Raw genomic sequence first — 20,953 nt, 5'->3', positions numbered from 1 at the left:
TGCACAATGTGGGCTTTTTACTGCATCACAAAAAGATGCGCCAACAAGATCCCAATTTTATTTTTCATCATCTAGCTTCTTTGGCGACCAGTAGATAAAACACAAGCAACAGCTAATTGGGATCATGTGGCACTAATATAAAAAGAGGTCAAAGGTCAAGCTTTGTGCCAAAGTGATGCATATTTGCCTATGTGCAGCACGAAAGTGGAACTTTGACCCGCAATAAAAATGTGCGCCAACAAGATCCCATCTTACTTTTTGGATGGTTGGATAAAGGGGCTTATGTATAACTAATAACAAGTAAAAAAAAGTGGGATCATGTGGGCGCTCTAATTCAATAGAGGTCAAAGTTCATACTTTGTGCCGAATTGGCATTATTTTGCCTATGTGCAGCACAAAAGTGGAACTTTGACCAAATATAAATGTGCGCCAACAAGATCCCATCTTACTTTTTGGATGATTGGATAAAGGGGCTTATGTATAACTAATAACAAGTAAAAAAAAAGTGGGATCATGTGGGCACACTAATTCAATAGAGGTCAAAGTTCATACTTGGTGTCGAATTTTTTTTTTCAATGGGGATCACCAGACATGTCTCATAGAAACTTGTGTGAGTGCATTTCAGATGATGCTGATTCCATCATGGTAGTTGGTGAGAGTAAAAAAAAATTTTGTCAAAATACTTAGTCATATTTTGCAAAATTTGAGTGAAAGGTTGCTGAATTCGGCAACTTTAGGCAAAAATCGTTTAATTTTGTATGAAGTATGAACTTTGACCTCTAATGAATTAGTGCGCCCACATGATCCCACTTTTTTTTTACTTGTTATCAGTTATACATAAGCCCCTTTATCCAATCATCCAAAAAAGTAAGATGGAATCTTGTTGGCGCATTTTTATTATGGTCAAAGTTCTACTTTTGTGCTGCACATAGGCAAAGTAATGCCAATTCGCACAAAGTATGAACTTTGACCTCTATTGAATTAGTGCTACCCACATGATCCCACTTTTTTTTTTACTTGTTATCAGTTATACATAAGCCCCTTTATCCAATCATCCAAAAAGTAAGATGGGATCTTGTTACGCACATTTTTATTATGGTCAAAGTTCCACTTTCGTGCTGCACATAGGCAAATATGCATCACTTTGGCACAAAGCGTGACCTTTGACCTCTTTTATATTAGTGCGCCCACATGATCCCAATTAGCTGTTGCTTGTTTTTTGTCTACTGGTCGCCAAAGAAGCTATACGATGAAAAATAAAATTGGGATCTTGTTGGCGATCTTTTGTGAGGATGCAGTAAAAAGCCCACATTGTGCAGCTTAGTGGGAAAAAGAGGTCAAATTGACCTCCAAAATGAGGCTAAGTCCATTTTCAAAAAATCAGAAAAATATGAAGATCAAGAGATCCCAAGCTAATTTTTTTCAGTTCTTGCAGAGAATTACCTCTTCTTTGATGAAATCCTATTCGGAGAGTCAGGTGACGCTTGCCGCAATAATACAGGCGTGCAAAAATGTGCTAAAATAGGAAATTTTGACCTTTGACCTCTGTTAACTCTGTGCCAGCGCCAACGAAATCCCAAAAAATTTTTGCTGAAAAATGAAACTTGCCATGGAGGTCTTTAATTTCAAACTTGTTCGGACTTGGGATCTTGATGGCGCAGCCCGTTATGATGCTTTGAAGTTTGCACGAGGGCGCTTTTCATCAAATCATTGATTTGTTGATTTTGTGCGCCATCAAGATCCCAATTTTTTTCTTGGTTTTTGTAATGTAACCATTTGGTACTTTAAAAAATGCAAATGCAGGTTGGGATATTGATGGCGCATGCGATGTTATGCACCTCCAAAGTTTACCATTTGCAAGTAAGGCTCAGAGAGGCTGAAATTTCAAGAATTTTTTAAGTTGAACGAGGGCGCTGTGCACGCCATATTTTTACATGTGAGTTGTTGGTGCTAATATGTACCAAAATTATTTTTAGAGAAAATTCTATTTTTTTTTGTATCACAGATGGGTACATAATAAGGGAGATTGGCTCTTAACACATACATTTTCAGGTTTCTTGATTGTCACCTTGTCCAAATCATGAATGCCTGATGAAATCTGGAAATCATCACCCACCCCCCCCACACACACACATACAACTTTTAAAACTGATATTGCATTACTATCATTCATTGTAAAGGATTTGTCACCTAAACCCACATGACATTGTGCAATGACCAACTTCCTTAAAATGTATATTGAATATATACTCAAACCAATGTTCTGGAATTCAAATATTAATATTCAATTTTGTGTTAATATAGTTGTGCGCAGTTAACAACATCATTTGCTTGTCCAATGCTTGTGGGACGCACTTGTTGTTTTCAAAAGTAAAAGTACATGTGTCCGAGAATTAAATATTGGAACAGTAGTATAATTTATTGAGGATAACCAGATATGAACTGTTTAATTGAATGAATCAGATATGAATTGTGCATCAAAAACATTTTTTAAATTCTTCAATTTGATAATAATTAATAATATCTAAATCATCACCACCTTACATGCAATATTGGTTCCTCAAATAAAAAGCATGTTGGTCTGTCAAGGATAAATCATTCCATCCTATTGCTATTACTCCCGGGGGGGCCACTGGTCATTGACAAGGGGGTATCATGCGTGGCCAAAAAATCACGTAAAAAGGGTCTTTTTTCACGATCAGGCACTGTACGTGCGTATCGTGAATAGGGTGTCAAAAACATGGAAATTAGAGAAAAGGGTATCTTTTTCACAACAGATTTACGTATTTAGGGTCCGTCCAGACTCCAGTCCTTCATAAGTTTCATGTCCTTCATGTTTATCCCTAGACTTGACTGTGTAGTTCTCTGTTTAGTCTCTTCTTTAAGTCCATTGCCGACTTTCACCCAGCTGGCCCTGTTAATATTTTTCCATTAACCCATTCAATGCTACACAACTCTACAACATTCAATGGTGATGTACACATGCAGTACATGTACAATGTACATTGTACATGCACAGCACGTGTATACGGCTCAAAATAAGCTAAGGTGTCATAAAAGTGTAACACACAATTATTTTTCCAGCTCTTTTCTTTTGGTCTCCAACCAGGTTTAAATTATAGTATGCACATATATCGCTTCATAATACACTAAAAGAAAGATAAGTTATAGACCATTTACTTCACAAATTTAATTTTCTAGCCCTTGCGTACGTTATATTTGACAGACACAATTTTGATGATTTTCTGCAATCAAATAAAAATTTATAAAGTATTACATTTATAAGGTATTTTGTGGTTATTTAGGTGTAGGACCTACAGCAACTGATTGTGGAAAAAAATGTGTCCAAATATTACAATAAGGAGGATAAATTGTTATAAATAAAATATGTGTGTCTGTCAAGCCATAACATACGCAAGATGTCTGTCAAATGTAACATACAGAATAATAATTTGGCAAAAACAGTAGTTCAAGATGGGAAATTGAATAAAGATCACATGCAGTTTATAAATCACATGTTTTAAAACACTTTTATAAACTCTAAACTATCATCATAATGTGAACATCAAGTGATTTTTAATTTTTTAAACGTATTATGTATGATGTTACTTTTGACAGACACATACAAATCTTATGTATGTTACTTATGCGTACAAATGTTTGACAGACAACACTTAACAATGGATTGTGTCATCAAAAAAGCTTCTCCTCACAAAGTGATAGTGCCACAAAGCTAGGTGGAGCTAAATGCTATGTCATGTAGCATAATTAGCTGTATCACCCTAGTTTAGCAGGAATTACAGCACTGTCTTGCGTATGTTACTATTTGACAGACATTTCAAGAAAAATTTTAAAATTGTTATATGTTCAAAAAAGATGGCAGCCACTTACAAATTGATTATAATATGGAGAAATGAAGTTATTTACAATAGATTTACCCTTTAGTTTATGCTTCAAGTCTTTGTTTATAAAAACCGAGGGACTTCAAAATCAATCAAAAGTTTGACAGACAATAGTAACATACGCAAAGGCAAACTTTTAAATCCTTTTTTGATCTGTTAACTTATAATTCATAATGCCTCTTTCTGTTTTTTTTATTTTTTTACTGCACCATTTTGGAAAACAGGTCACATGAATTTCTATAAGGATCCATAAAAAAAATTAAAAGCTGTTGAAAAAAGGCGTCTCTTGGCATGTTACAAATAAAAGTGTAAAAATAGGCATTTTACAGCTATTTTTATTATTTTTATTATTTAGAGTGAAAGGATTTTACTTAAATTGTGTATGCTATGTCTTTACTACCTAAACTTGCCACTAAACTAGCAAATATTCCATTTCTATAATTATTATTTAAAAAAAAAGATGTCAAAATATATGGCTATAATATGACACCTTAGCATATTTTGAGCCATACTCTGATTTTAAGAGTTTCAATTCTCCTTTATAAAGTCCAAAGTTTCTCATATTTCATTTAAAAATATTTTTACTATTATTTGAATTTTCTATCTTGTATTATGGATAAAAAATAAAGATTTTCAAGCTAATTTTCATGTTGTATACAATTATTTAACCACAAATATCTACGGTAGAGGATTGATTGACTTGACCTGTGACCTATTATCCACAAAATAAATAAATAAAAACATGCATGTTATTATTCGTCAAAAGCATCATATTTTTGTCAGAATTTTGTCACAATAAGTGATCTTGATTTTATTTAAACAAAACAAATTTTAAACTTTTGAATAAATTGTGAAAACATCAAATGAATATTAAAAGGTAAGATGGATATGGTGCAGAATTAAAATACGTTTTTGGATTGGTATCAAATTCTGCAGTCATACACGAATCCTGCAAGTCTTGGCTGAACTGATTGAGCACCATGCATCTCAGTTGTTATTTACCGACTTATTTTCATCCTAATACTTTATTCAACTTATGAAATAATACCACTATTATTCATCCGATTCCTTCCAGAAGTAGGCCTTAATTGTTGTCATTTTAAGCTTATAAAATAAATTATTAATATATCTTTTTCTCTTTTTTCTTTTCTTCATTGTTGTTTTGTAAATTTTCTTTTCAGTTAATTCCCTCTTAGGCTCTCTGATACTATAAATCAGCTTAAAATAATGTAACGTTTATTTTATAATTTTAAAATAGCTCATATTCTGCCCTGGTAGCACTTGAGAGCCATTCTGAGTTACTATTAAAGAAATCAATGAAAATGGAGCTTCAAGTCCCGCCCGCAAGTCCCGGCTTCAAGTAGGCCTAGTAGGCCTATTACTTGCTTAGGGTGTCGAAAATATATGTTTTACTTGCTAAGGGGTTAAAAAACGCCAATACTTGTTTAGGGTAGGATATTACACTTGTTATACTTGTTTAGGGGTGTATTTTCAGTCGTTGCACATACTTGTTTAGGGTGCTTTTTGAAACTCCATGGCCACGCATGATACCCCCTTGTCAATGACCAGTGGCCCCCCCGGGCTATTACTTAGCATTCAAAAATAAAATGGAAACATAGAACACACAACTATATACTAACATTTGTATCTTCAACTGAATCAATGGCCACCCCTGCCATGCCAACATCACCATACACTCTTGGGTTGTCTGAGTCATATCTGAAAAGGAAAAAAATTCAATATTAAATTGTAACTATGAGGGTCATTCAAAAAGTTCTACCTCCATCATCACATCTGTTATCTTACGTACCAGGATATTGAAATTACCCATGATTACACTCTTAAATCTAGGCTCCAAACTTGCAACTACTGCAAAACTTGCAACTCTACACGTAGGTCTGCTACTGTGCAATTGTGGAAGATGTTTTTTTAATTATTTTTCTGCTTGCGAGTGGATGTTTAAGCATTTTCAAAGGTATTTTGTCCTTGTAGGAGAACGTTTTTTGAAAAAGAAAAAAAAAGTTTTTACAGTCGGCACAAATGTTACGGTCGGTTGGCTGTGGGCAAGCAAACAATTAATTGTTTTTGGCCTCACCCTCTGTGAGTTGCGAGGTCAAAAGCTTCACTAAGACCCTGCTGCCCAGCTTTGATAATTGCTTACCCTCTGTGAGTTGCGAGGTCAAAAGCTACACTAAGACCCTGCTACCCAGCTTTGATATTTGCTTACCCTCTGTGAGTTGCGAGGTCAAAAGCTACACTAAGACCCTGCTACCCAGCTTTGATAATTGCTTACCCTCTGTGAGTTATGAGGTCAAAGCTACGCTTAAGACCCTGCTGCCCAGCTTTGATATTAGCTCGGTAGAATTTATTGCTCTCTTCCACTGTGCTGAATCCAGCATACTGAAATGAGAATAGTGATGATCCATTTGGATTTTAATTACTCAAAACCCTTAATTACAACTAATGAAGCATGTTTCATTCCTAGCATAATTACATTCTTGATCAATTCTCAACAAATGTGATTCAATCAGTCTTATGTGATTAATGACAAAAACTTCAAAAAAACTTGCCAATGCTAATAATAATTGTCTAACTTTTTGACATTATAGGACAAAATCAAGTCAAAATTTTTTTAAAGGTGATACATTTCATGTATAGCCTGTGTTTTATAAAGCATTATGTTTATAGCAATGAAAAAATCTGATACAATTCAATGCAATTTGATTCTCCAATTCAATCTAAAATATTCAAAATTTTCATGCAACACATCACAAAATATTGCCTTGCTACCAACACTCTTACCTGCCTGATATACTCAAATGCAGCAAACCTTTGACGAGCGCGTATTGTAAGTATACATCGCGTATTTACTGTGTTGGACGCACTTGTCTCTGATTGGCTGCTGAGGCGATCTGCTGTTGCCGAGTGGAAATTTATGAATGAACTGTGCGCCGTACGCATTGTTAGCGCCGAATTTGCAACATCACGGTAGTCGCGCTCGTCAAAGGTTTGCTGCATTTGACTATAGTCCATGGTCTGTTTGTATACATGTAGGATAGGGACCTCTTACCTGCCTGATAGTCCATGGTCTGTTTGTATACATAGTAGGATAGGGACCTCTTGTGTAGGGATATTTGCCTGGCAATTCATCTGGGTGGTTAGCTGTGTCCTGTCTACTATACAACGGCTTGATGTTTATGCCCTGAACAACCAAAATAATATAAGAATGTATCACTTATATTGGGCTGTGCAATAATTATGAGGGGTTCTTTGCCCCCCTGCAGTTTTGGGATCCCAATTTACAAACATTAAATGGTCTAGATACATGTTACGAGCGAGCGATACATGTTGCGAGATAAACAAGTTCTGCCAAATGAAACATAGCTCAATCCTAATCATTCATTTAGTCCTAACTGGAGATAAAAGAAAAAGTTCACTATATTTTACTGAATCCGCGCCTGAACTGTGGTACATTTTTTGACACTCACATATGTGACATGATCAAGGGTAATGAGTCGGATGTCGCTAATATTGTTTTTGAGATATTGGCAAAAACAGTGTTCAAATTCTTTTGTTTTATATTGTTTTTCGCCATTACTAAATTGCTCATAACTCAGTAACAAGATATCCAATTCTGATGGTGTTTGCATAAAAATGAAGTATTCGTAAACTGCAAGAAAATAATGTAAAAAAATTCTAATTGAAAATTGCAAACATGTGACTCATTCCCCTTGATCATGTCACATACATTTGTAGGCAAATGGTATCAAAAACACTTTTCTGACCTGACAGGCATATTTTTAGGACATCAATCAAGATGGGTAAGTAAAAACCCTCTCACAGATGGGCAGATTGGTTCCATTTCCTACACGGTTTGATTAGATACAAACAGGCTCACTCAAAGCTCTAATCACAATACCTCACATGGCCATAGCAAGCAGGGCAGCCAGGGAGACCATGGCTGCCCTGCTTTTTGAGAAATTTGTTATATTTTTCTTTAAAGCTTTATTGCAAGTTTGGCACATATTGGCCGCCCACATTTAATATATGGCCGCACCACATTTTCCAACTTTGCTATGGCCCTGATACCTCATACATGTCCACTATAATACCTCATACCTCAGGAGTATGCCACGTAAGTTTCTCTTCTGGGTCAGCTCCTCTTAACTGTTTCTTAGCCAGCCCTGTCCACTCCGGGTTCAGAGGTTCCCTGTGTATGTCACGTCTACTTCCGCATTGTTGGCATGATGTTGATGATAAGATTTTCTGAAAAGAATTACGGTACCAATTTAGGAAGCATTAAATGGTCAAGCAGTGATTTATAGCCAGAACACCATTTTAAATTCATTGAAATTGACTTCATCAAAAACGTTCAGTCAACATTTCATACATCAATTGCAAAACAAAACAGCAATGTCTCATGATAGAGCAGCTTTTCTATACGTGGAACTGCTATTAAAATCCCTCTAAAGTTCCATGTGCGATTCTCTGAGCCAGTGTCTTAGCTAGCCACCCGTCTGGCCATCATTTTAGACGGGGAGTTTGCTCCTGGGACGGGCAAAATTAATGCCTTTGACAGATGCCACATTATAATTGTAGGAGTTTAGAAAGTCTATTGACCTTTTTAGTGGACCAGGTTTGTAAAACAAGGCTATAGCAGCACATATTTGAACCCCCAATGGGCGGTGGAAATCTGGTAAATGTTTTAAAGGTCAAATTGGGACAGGCAAATTTATTCAAATGAAAGGCAAACCTGAATTTCTAGCTAAGACCCTGCTCTGAACACAAAAATAAATCAAGTGAAGTACAGGTATATTAAATTAGTAATAGTACACAACATATATATGCAAGTTTCCTTGACCTATCTTTTCTTTTAATTTTCTATGTACGGTACATTATGTTATGTAGGTATGCCAGGCAAACCTTAGTTAACACATTTGCTAGTCAGCGAAATTCGCCTAGACCGGGGACCAAACACAATACATATTTACATAGAAATTTCAATTTTTTTCAAGAACAGGTCGGTCAAGGAAACCTAAATATGTTTTCTATACTTCACTTGACCCAACTATATGATTTTTTATGGTGATGAGACACTCACACATGGAATTTTAGAGGGATTTTGATAGCAGTTCCATTAAAAAAAGCTGCTATCATCATGAGACTAAGATCTAGAAACACCCCGTAATGCTGTTTTGGGGAATTTTGCTAGCAGAATCTTTTTGATAAAAGTCGATCTTTGAAAAGATGTAACTTTGCCACGGAAAGTGCTATGACAAAAAGGTTTTCAGTTTTGGCTTTCTTTACTCAAGGGCTTTAATTTGATATATAAAATGAATCAAATGATGCAGTTTGATGGCAAATTTAAATTCACCTTGCATACCTATGTTATGTATTGTGTTTGGGCCAATATGGGTACATAACACAAAACAGCTTTCCATAGACTTTATGTGCAAAATAAGGGTAGCGTTTTAGGCCATAAGTCGAGTCACCGAAGCAATTAAAACGCAACCCCTATTTTGCACGTAAAGTAGGAAAGTTATCTATAGACCTTTTCATACCGAAGTGATGACCCAGTTTTTAAAAATGGGTCATCATACGCAGTTCTTGGGTGTGCACTTATTACGCCAGTTGTGCATCAGCATTGTGTCAATAATGCACACAGTTAAGCGTTTGTGTAAGTGTATTTACGCGAGCGTGAAGACGCTCGCGTGCATGTGATTATTTTGCAAACATTTCCGATGCCGATTCACACAATATGAAAAGAAAGGTCTATAGACCTTTTTCCCTCTTTCCCGTCATGCACTATTCCAGGGGGGTATGAGTGTCGCAAAATACATCATCTCCCCGGGGGAGTACAGAGTTATGTTCATTACATTCTGGAATACGGACATTTCTGCTGGTGCCTTCATCACAAAAAAGGAATCCCCGATCATCACGATAATGGCTCGCGATCACTAATACCTTTCAGGGGCAAAAAACAACATTTCTATGCCTTATGGACATGTTGTCGTCACCAAAAAAAAAAAAAGTTTCCTGCTATTGAAACCTAACTTTGTATACATTTTATAGACATAATGGTGAAAAACTAATGACGGGACACGCAGTGATATTTTGTCGGCGTCCGTTTCACTTTTTTTTCAGAGATGAAAATAAGACGTAAACAAATATCTCTTACACAGATGTTCTGCATCGCTCCGTAACTGCATCACTCGTGTATTCAATAATTGCATAATTAGTAACATCGATGGCCTTTACGATAATCCGCATATATGGAATCAGTATTGCAAAGGCCTGGCAAAGACCATCGGATGCACACGATCTATGAGGTTGATGAACTACGTCATACCCCCCTGGAATAGTGCATTGTGGGATAGAGGGAAAAAGGTCAATACCCTTAAACGAAGGTTTGCCTTTTGGTTTTCATATTACCCAAGAGCAGTCCGCATTTGGAACAAGCTACCCATCTCAGCAGTGAGTGTTCCATCAGCTGAGATGTTCAAGACGGCAGCTCTTCCAGCCATCAGGGAGATGCGGACGCCACCAACCCTTAAAAGTCTCTAAGCATCACATGTCACGTCTCACCAGCACCAGCACAACTTTGTATACACCTTCTTTGGCACACTTTTTGAGTTCATCGTTTTAATTGATCGTCTTGCACCCCGAGTTTCCACCGCACCGGATGAAAAGGTCATCGATCACCACTCCTATAGCCAAAATATTAAATTCTCGATCATGAGAGCCAACTTGGGTACGCACAGTTATTTGCGCAGAGCGTACTACGCAAATACCGGCACTTATGGCGCAAACACAGCTTTTGAGAATCACACAGTCGTTGCTAGGGTAGACATGTCCACATTGCTTAATATAGAGGGCGACATTCAATCCAAAAAGTTGTGTCCACAGTAGCTCACAGTCAATGGCTTAACTGTGTAATCCCCATAGGGAAATACAAAAATTTGAAATTTGGACACCAGAAACTTGACGACGTAGTCTAAAAAGTGCTGGTACTTTATCCTTAATACAGAAGTCAGCATGCAGTGAAAGTTACATTTCATAAAATAAAATCGCCTTTGTGTAAAATGGATCATCGTGGTAAAAAATGATGAATTACATGCTTTTTTTGTACAGTAAGTCAGTGTAAGGCATTGTCAATGATGGGCGCAGAAAAGTGTATTTTTTTAAAAACAGCCATTTGCCCATAACTTCGCTAATTTTTGACCTACAGACATGGTTGACCCCTCATTTTTTAAGTTAAATAATTACCTTTTTAAACAAAATAATTTCAATGTGAAATATCCTACTTGAAAATTTTGTGAACATGCCTAGCTAGGGCGCACGCAAAGGACAAGGACCCTGACAAGGACAAGGTTCGGTCATGCACTGATGCAGGTCGCAAGATCGTGTTATTCTATGAAAAGTACGCTGACGCAGAAGGTACATCCTCTCATGATCGAGAAATTGTTATTTTGGCTATAGTTTAGCCAGAATGGCTGCTATAAGGAGGAAACTACTGAAGACTGAAGGCAAGTTCACTTCAAGTTTGGCAAGCAAAGCCAAAGCAAAGGTGAGGAATTCGACACCGTTTTTTTTTTCGTGATCAGTTTTGATCAGTTTGAAGCAGTTATATTGACTGAATGTATGGTTACCTTGGTTATATTGATAGCGCTTTGTGAGCGCACGGCACTTGCACAACGAATCATTTTCAAATTTATGTAATTCACATTAAAAATGATGACATTCTTAGGTAACTTTCATGATCGCGACAATCGCTCTGATGTAAACAATGACCTCTGACCCGGTGAAAATCGTCCCTCTAAAGAAAATTATTTTAATTTTTAATTTTCAATTCAAATTCATCCCTCAACTAAAAAATAGACAGGATAATAAAATATGTACATTTAGATTTATAATTTAGCTAAATACATGCATGAAAACTCGAGTTTTGATGAAACTTTACTGTATTATTTTAGCCAATGAAATTGTCGCATTACCGGCATTTTCCATATTAGGAAACCCTTTGATGACGTAATTTACTACACGCGGTCACGCATGCGTTCTACGAATGTGGTTTACGAAATTTCTCGATCTCTCGCATGCACGATCTCGACGTGACAGTTCAAGAAGGACAAATTTTGTAAGTATTTATTCTTATGCATTTTTCTTACATACTAATATTGAGTGCTGTTTTCCGATACGCATTGTTTAGCATAGATTCAAGAGTTGATTTGTGGGATTTGAGTTTGTTACAAATTATGGTTGTCAAGTAATTATGAACTGAAAAAAACAAGTCTGTTCTGTCGATTGAAATTTTTAACATGTTGTTAAGCTTACCGGAATTCATGACATTTATTTTCATGTTTTATAACCGTATAAACTATAACTCATGAACAATAAAACTCAATCCCGTCCCCCGAGAATAATTTTGCAAAAATGTGTAAAATAATGATTGATATTTTGTCGATGATGACATAAAAATGTTCCAAAAAAGGTATGCAATACCCAATACGTCATGATTGAATAATGAAATAGTAAAGCAGGTATGAAACTGAACATGCTGAAGGTGAATTCAAATTTGCCATGCATGCATGCATGGATCAAACCTTACATTCACATCATTTTATAATATATCAAATTATAGCCCTTCTTGAGTAAAGAAAGCTAAAACTGAAAACCGTTTTGTCAATAGCACTTTAAGACGTTTGACTTTCCGGATTTCCTTCCGTAGCAGCCAAAGACAAAGATAGATCTTGTCACAAGGTTGACTTTCATCAAAAATATTCAGCCAACTTTTGTTTTAATGCAACAATTAAAAAACAAAACAGCATTTATCAGCGTTGTTCATGGATGTGCTGGCACAAGCAAACTTCTTTACTGTCAGTGTCATGACTGTAACTGTCACTTATGCACAAATCAATTGTAGTCCCGGCCCCCCAGGGGGCCGGGAATAGCGGGGACCTACCCGGGGATGTAATTTTGGAAACTGTTACAAACATGTACAGTCCCGGCTTAGTCCCCGCAGGGCGGGCACTATTTCTGTGTACATCCCGGGGTACATCCCAGGCCAAGTCCCCGCCCCCTAGCCCCGGGCACCATGTTCGAAGTCCCCACATACTCCCCGGCCCTAAGGGGCCGGGACAGGCTCTCAATCTCGTGATTGTATCGAGCAAGAACATCATCAACTTGCCGATGGCCATAGTTCTTCACACCGTATATATTGCGTCTATCGTTGATGATGAAAATATTTTTAACACTACTTAAATTGTCTGTATAGAAATGATAGAACCAGCGCTCAAATGACAGATAAATGTGGGTTTCCGTCAAACATTTAGCCTACCGTCTGTGTTTTCCACCAATTTTTTCTGTTCGTTATTTAAGGAAAAAGGAGCATCTCAATGCAAACTCTTTTATTCAAAACACTCCCCACGCTTCCGTATTTTTTGTCAAATCAACGTATGATTGATGTTTTTATAATGTGAAATAATACTAGTTTAATCAAATTGCTGTTATTCATCGTTTTTTATTTTAATAATAATATTAAGAAAATAAATTTAAAAACATATTTAGCAATACTACTTCCATGTTTTAGGTTAAAAATTAAGTTAAGGGGCATACACGAACCGCATGTCGGATCGGTAAAATCTTTCGAACGGAAAAACCCGGGGGGGAAAACCTGACGTCACCAATCCATATTTGGCAATATTGACCCAAATCTTTCCACCACATGGTTTCTGCATCTTTGAATCTCTGAATAGCCTTTAATATTTTTAATGCATATCGAACTTTTTGAAAAACGTACTTTAGGACAAAAATCCATTATCCGTGTACTCCCGTATTCTTGACCATTTCCGTACGAAATACAGAAAAATTGTAGGCCTACTATGGCAACCTTGGCTGTGTTCTCTGCTTGTCTGCCACTGTCTGAAAAACAAAACCACGTGAATCGGTGCTCCTATTTTGATAGGAAATGAACCAAATGGCGATCGCCTGTATTTAACGAGCTCAAAACTAAATTATTGAGAAACGTGTATTCCCGGGTAAATTGCTAGAACAGACGGGTGTTTCCCCCTCATAGGACCCGGTACAGTTGTGAGTACTCTTCTATTACGTCCCGGGTACACTCCCGGGGTAGATCCTGGCCTGTTTGAGAGGCATTACATCCCGTACAGGCCCCGCTACGTCCCCCGCACTGCGGGACACATTGAGCTGTTACATCCCGGCCAAATCCCGGTAAGTCCTCATATCCCGGCCCCTGGGGGCCGGACTACAATTGATTTGTGCATTACGGTACCGTACTTAGTTCACCACATAAACTTAATAATGGCTTAATTTAAAATTCGGACCGCTCGCAATGTCTACTGTCTTTTGTATTTTGAACTCTGTTGATGCCAAGTTTTAACAGTACAGGCATGTTCATAAAATTTTGAAATTCAATAAAATCATACAAAATTGCTTTCATCATTGAAAAGATTATCATTTAACTTAAAAAAATGAGGGGTCATCGGACTAGTAAGAATGCTGATTGTGCATCATGTGCCTTGCAAAAACTTGGGAACTTGAAGTTGAACTGTCTTAGCCTTAGGAACTTGTTTTGGTACTGATAGTGAATTACTCACTAAGAAGTCTAAGGTCAACTTCCCATGAACATGATGGAGGATTAATTATGGTGGTGGAACTGGAAGCTATCTTCGACACTGTTTGTGCGCCCCTGAAAGTACTGCAGTTGGTTGCTTACTCCATACTGTATTGAGCTTCCCTGGTTCTGGTTGTTAAAAATAGTGATAAACTTTAAGGGGGTACTACACCCCTGGCCAATTTTGTGCCTATTTTTGCATTTTTCTCAAAATTATAGCTCATTGGTGACAAGTAAAATATGTATATTATAGGGGCAAGGACTACACCTACTGTACTGAAAATTAAGCAAGTCAAAGCAAGTAGTTATTGATTTATTGATCAAATATTGGTTTTCCCTCATTTTTGACTGTAACTCCACAACTGTTGTCTGTGCTGAAATAAAATTTCCATTGCAGTAGTTGTAGTCCTTGCCCCTATAATATACATATCTTACTTGTCCCCAATGCGCTATAATTTTGAGAAAAATGCAAAATAGGCACAAAATTGGGCAGGGTGTAGTACTTATAAAGGGGCCAATGTGGATGAATCCTAGCAGGTTCCATGATTAGGCATGTCCAGTAAGTTTAAGGGCGACCTTCAGTAACATCCTCTACCTGACAACTTCTGAAATCATCATCAGAGCATCTGACATTTTGAGAGGTTAGGCCTAAATGTTGATTATTTCCATCTCAATTTTCTGATACATCGACTTTTTCAATTCCATCATGTTTTGGCCAAAATGAAAATGTGATCCGGTTGGGTGAAGTAAAACTTAAGTAAACTTTCATTAGAAGCCATTGGATAAGGCATGCAATCTGCATGCTTTATCAGTTAAAAAATCAGTTCCCCTTTGTTTGAAGTGTGTGTACAGTTAAATCCTCATGATTTGGATTCATAGTAGAATGGAAGTTGAATTAAAATCATAGGACCTACAGAACAGGTCATTTCCTACATGTATGAAGTGTGACCTATCCATGCAATTGACCCTCAAGTTTCCTTGCACAGTGAGTCATGATATCACTTCCTGTTAACAGTCAGGCTGGAGTTCTGGTTCATGTAACATGTACATGGCTCAGCTTCATACGGTATATAGGGAGGTTTCATGTACGCCACGGGTCACTAGCCCTGGAGGCACAACAACGATATTGGAGCATGTGAAAATGAAATATCATATCGCCTACAGAGCGATAATATTCCTAACAAAGCATGGGTTTGAATAACACGCCAAAGATTCACAGAGGATGATAATAGTTTGTTTGTCCTCCACCGGCACCGCACTTGACTGACTCTCAATGGAGGTCATTTTTATCAACCTTTTAACCTTTCGTGCAAGCGCTGTATTGCATAGCAATTGATATAAAACACGCAGTTGAAGTACATGTACTGGTATTGATTTTCTTTGAAATTTAGCCCAGTTATTGCATCAGTAACAGAGCATGCAACCTTGCTTCAGAATAGTGAATTTGATTGTCTTGAAATTTAACCCAGTTATTGCATCACTAATTCACTTTATCCTTGACCTTGAGTGTGTCAGAACCAATCTGATTAATTACTAAACATTGCTTCAGAAGTTCAGTGAATCATTATTTACTAATTTACAACTTTGAGTTTTATGAATTAACAGTTCATCCCACTTGAAATAACTTACTGATTGAACATTTCCCTTGCAATGTAAAAGCCTAATGTTGCAATAATCCTGTTCCGGAAAAAAAATTTAATTAAAAAAATAAAAGAATTTATCACATCATTTTTGTAGGGTGTGTGTTATAGACATTATGACAATTGATTTTGACATGATTTTATGTTGAGTAGTTTTAACATTTTAAATTGCATCAGCTGTACAATGTTAATTAACTGCATGGTCGAAATGTCAGTATAATGATGAGAAATTCACTGCATGTTATCTGTAGAACATCCATTCTTTTAAGAAGTAGATTACCAAGGGTTTTTTATTTTTTTGGTTTTGGAGTGTCCCTGGACCTAGAGCTATAAATGCTAGGATCATTCATGGTTGACTTAAAATTGTATTTTTAATAATTTAGTTATAATTTGTGTTCACAAACCACCTTTTTTAAAATCAACCATGAATGATTGATCGTAGCATTAAGCTTCTAGGTCCAGGGATATCCAAAACCAAAAAATAAATACCCTAACTGAAAAAAAAATGAAGATACAAGATAAAGCATTTATTATTATTATTATTAGAGTGTATTGTTAAAACTTAAATTAAAAAATCTGTTTGTAACCTATGTGTGCTTAAAACACAATGTTTAAATCTTTGCAATTAATAAGTAATTTTCTTGTGTCCTTTGCACCACAGAATCATTTGATCAGTATAATTACTCAATAACAACACTCACAATGCCAGAAATTCCAGCAGGAGATGTCACCAAGGGCGCAGCAATCTTCAAGCAGAAGTGCACTCAGTGCCATCAAATCACCACCACTGGCGTACACAAGCAGGGTCCCAATTTGATGGGTCTATGGGGACGCAAGACTGGTCAGGCACCAGGATTTGCTTACACAGATGCAAATAAGAATAAAGGTGAGATTGGGAATATGGTTTTGGTGCCAAAACATAAATACCAGTACTTTTTTTTGAGGAAGTATAGTATGACATTTCGCTTGCGTTTTTGCTGTTGTGATTGCCCCGATGCAGAAAACATTTGATTCAATGACAAAACACAACATACAAACTGATATGCTTGACCTTATAATGTGATTTGCTCCCACAAAATGTGTGTTAAGTTGCAGATTGGTAGTTTCAAGACCATTTGGCTGCTGAGTTGATGTTCTTTGTTTGGCATGCACCACCTACAAGACAGTAATATGTCTTGTGATTTGAGAATGCTACAAGCCAGTAGTGTGTCCTTTGTGAATAGGGCACAACATCCACAATGGGGTTTTCACAAAGGACATAATACTGGTTTATACAGATAGCAGCCACAAGACTTGATACTACCAATTTGCAACTTTACGTTCATTTTGTGGGAGCAGGTCACATTTTGTCATTTGTGTTGTTTTCAGTAATTCATGATGGTAATATAAAAGTGCTGTCATTTTGCAATGTCGTGTCTTATTTCAAAAATCAAAATGTTGTTCAGCACATTAGAAACAGTTCAAATATAGTGCATGTAGACAGGCTGCCTTTTCTAAACATACAAATTTAGCAAGATATTTACTATCACTTACAAAGTTTTAAGCAGGAAACATGTTGGATCTTTGGTTGAACTTTGCTAGTGAACTTTGACCAGACAAGGAAATGCACTTTTGCCAGGGACTAACAAATTCCATTGCCAGAGACCTAGATGTGACACTATTGTTAGCATTTAAGTAATCATTGTGTTTGCCTTTTGATGGTTATCACAGGTCAATTACTTACCTTGTTTTAAATGTGCTGTGCAAACACAAATTTGATACAGAGCCCATTCTATTTACACTTGATCGAAGATATAAGTTAATTGAATCGGTTTTATTTATTTTATTTTAGGCCAAAAAGCAAGCGCACAAGTCTCTGATTTTCTCAGGAGGGCCTTATTTGTTTGATTTTAGTAAATGGGAGGTGGGACATAAAAAACATTGGTATAGTGAATTGTTTTTTTGTCAGCTAATGATGAGTCTCACCATGTCCTGGGTGCGTAATTTATTTTTGCAACAGCCAAGAACCGCCAAATTTACCTCTACCAAAATTAATCGCAAAAGCTAGGAGGTCGCGAAAGCAGGCGAGACTCGTGGTTCAAGAACCGCCTTGTTTAGAAATTCATTAACCAATCAGCGATTGTCATTTCGGGTTTGTCGCCGGACGGTTTGTTTAGTGACGGAGAAACACAAACCGGCTGGGACGGAGACAACCAAAATGGGCCACAATACCACGGTCCCTTGGGTTTAGGTTTAGCCCATTATGGTTGCAAAAAATAAACATGCATCCTGGGTAGGATCACTGGCATCTCAATAAGTGAAAATAGTGACATTACAGCCCATTTGTGGAGAGTGATGTGTTAAATTTTTCATTTATTTGTCTATTTTTTCCATACAGGTATCACATGGGGTGAAGACACGCTCTGGGTCTACCTTGAGAATCCAAAGAAATACATCCCAGGAACCAAGATGGTGTTTGCTGGTCTCAAGAAGAAGAAGGAAAGAGCTGATCTTATAGCCTACCTTAGGGAGGCTACACAAGGAAAAATATAATTGGATAGACTCTTAGCTCAATATGACACTCTTACTCGACCACAACCTAATAATGCATATTTTATAAACCTTTGTTTGAAATATTTGTTTTCTGGGCTGAACTGTAACTGGAATGTACATAGGATCTTCTGATGAGGTTCTGGATATTCATTATCAGGTTTTCAGGACTCTGGAGTAAAGAGTTGTCTTTCTTTGTTTCCTTTTCATGATTGAAAGAACTACATTCAAGTTACACTAGAAGCAATGTCCATAATTATAAACTGTTGTATCCTACCTTGCAGTCCACTCTACACACTTTCATTCATTTTACCTTAATATTGTCAATCTTCTTCATGGGGCAACATATTTTACAATAAATATTTTAAGATTTGTTCTCTATCTGTAGACTGTAGATATGTTTTTGTTAACGTTAAATATTTGGTTTTAACCAGCATTTGGTTAAAGAAAGGTGTGCTATATAGTAAACAGCTTGATTCCATAGTGTGATGTGTTATGTTGAGATGTATTTATTGATGTTATCAAGCTGTAGATACTGCACCTTTCTTAATGATAACAGGTTTTTTCATCTTTATTTCAATTTCTGCATAAAATGAAGCACATGTGGCACTAATTTATTTATTGGTCACATAAAACTACCATCTGTACATTCGATTAGTTACTTAAATCAATACATTGCAAGAAATTTTAATCCACATTTGAATTTTGAAGAAGAAAAACTGTACATACATTGTATTCAAACAAATTGATTTTAATTGATCAAAGTGAACAATAAATGTACAGAAAAGAATCACCTGTTAATTAAAAGTTACCATGTTCTATATGCTGCATTCTAAAGAATCTCTTTCATCAGAACTGTTGATGAAACTTCCTAGCACTGGTATCATTTGTTTCGCTCCTTTCAAATAAAACTTATGTGTGTGTTTTTAACTTATAACAAATATCTTCCATAAAGACTGCAGTATAAAACCGTTTATAAATGGAAGAATGACTAGGTTGATGTTTGTTTGACCGCAATATCCTATGTTGTATTTGCAGAGCCTGAACTTATGTTAAAAAGGCTCACTCCAAATGCATTTTATTAACAATTACTAATTGCATATCTGTACCTCAATTTGAGATGCAGATATAATGCATCCCCTGTCTGTGTGGATGTTTGTAGGTGATAAGAGTGAGGTGACCCAAACCTTCTGGACATTGTACATTATTATTTCCACAGTTGTGCATTTTTAATTGATTAAAAATGTAGACAATGATTGTTAATTTATTTGAGATGGTTTATGTATTTTATTTTCACATATTAGCAATTCTGTTGGCAATGTCTACATACAGTTAAAGCCAGGGCTTGAAATAAGGATTTCAGATCCAGGAGCAATTTTGGGTGTTTTTGTGTAAATATTGCCCCTGGTCTATACAAATACACACAGGGTCTGTTTCAGAACCAGGCGCATTTTGCCTTTTAGCAGGGGTAAATTTGCCCCTTGCTCCTGCTTATTTCTAGCCCTGGTTAAAGCACTAACGGGTTATAGTTAACAATGGCCTCCTCCGGATAATAGCTAGAGCTGTATGTGACGTTGCCGAAAGATTGTAATTGTGTGTGTTTGGACATTTTTGTTTTTCAATGTGTTTTCTTTTTTGAATAGTTCCCAATGTTGAATTGAATTATTTCAAATACTTATCTCATGTGGTGAAGTGAATATTAAATGATGCAATACGAATTTCATGAATGATGCCAACATGTCATGTGCTAGGTACATTTTTATATGTTAGTTTTATTATAAAGAATGAAGAACTGTTTTAAGTTCTTCAAAGCTACATAATAAATATCAACATCACTTTTTGTGATGGGGTTTAGCACCTGTGGGCGTGAACATGTCTTTGTGAAATTTTGACTTCTTTAGTTTAGTTTGATTTGTTGCAGTATCATTCATAGAGCGTGTTTCTACAGAGCCAAATACCGTTTCGGAAACGGTATGGAACCGTTAATCACTCCTGTGGAAACAGCCTCCAACGCCTTTTTGCAACGCCTTTTCATCGCCAACGGAAACCTAGTTGGAGTAGGTTTTTGCCGTTGACGAAGCGGGTAGATTTTCTGTGGAAACAGACCTAAGCGGTAACTTGCCGATTATTGAGCAAAATGGCTGTTAATCAACATGTTAATTGGACAGACGCCATGGCAAAAACGTTAATAACAGCCTGGGCAACATAACAAGTCCAAACTATTATGTAAAGCCACAATTTCTCCGTGA

General features: G+C 36.6%; 2 protein-coding genes across 2 annotated transcripts in view; one reads left to right on the top strand and one right to left on the bottom strand.

Annotated features, from left to right (window-relative positions):
* LOC140151346 (methylmalonyl-CoA mutase, mitochondrial-like) overlaps positions 1-11,705 on the bottom strand; it is a 55,164-nt gene extending 43,459 nt beyond the window's left edge. Inside the window, 5 exon segments of the mRNA XM_072173655.1 lie at positions 5,543-5,621; positions 6,196-6,302; positions 6,973-7,104; positions 8,022-8,168; positions 11,552-11,705. Coding sequence (XP_072029756.1) covers positions 5,543-5,621; positions 6,196-6,302; positions 6,973-7,104; positions 8,022-8,168; positions 11,552-11,605 — 519 coding nt within the window. The 5' untranslated portion in view covers positions 11,606-11,705.
* A 210-nt stretch (positions 11,706-11,915) lies between these two features.
* LOC140151344 (cytochrome c-like) lies at positions 11,916-20,577 on the top strand. The gene is made up of 3 exons (XM_072173654.1): positions 11,916-12,039; positions 16,837-17,061; positions 18,553-20,577. The coding sequence occupies exons 2-3, from the start codon at positions 16,878-16,880 to the stop codon at positions 18,705-18,707; spliced, it is 339 nt and encodes a 112-aa protein (XP_072029755.1). The 5' UTR covers positions 11,916-12,039; positions 16,837-16,877; the 3' UTR covers positions 18,708-20,577.
* The last annotated feature ends 376 nt before the right edge of the window (positions 20,578-20,953 follow it).

Source organism: Amphiura filiformis, chromosome 4 (assembly GCF_039555335.1).
Source record: "Amphiura filiformis chromosome 4, Afil_fr2py, whole genome shotgun sequence".
Classification (NCBI taxonomy): Eukaryota; Metazoa; Echinodermata; class Ophiuroidea; order Amphilepidida; family Amphiuridae; genus Amphiura; species Amphiura filiformis.
The sequence above is the reverse complement of the archived record's forward strand: the minus strand, read 5'-3'. Positions and strand labels throughout refer to the sequence as shown.

Coding starts and splice junctions, on each gene's coding strand:
- LOC140151344 (XM_072173654.1), top strand. CDS start 16,878: ATGCCAGAAATTCCAGCAGGAGATGTCACCAAGGGCGCAGCAATCTTC. Junction 17,062..18,552: donor AGATGCAAATAAGAATAAAG/GTGAGATTGGGA, acceptor TTTTCCATACAG/GTATCACATGGGGTGAAGAC.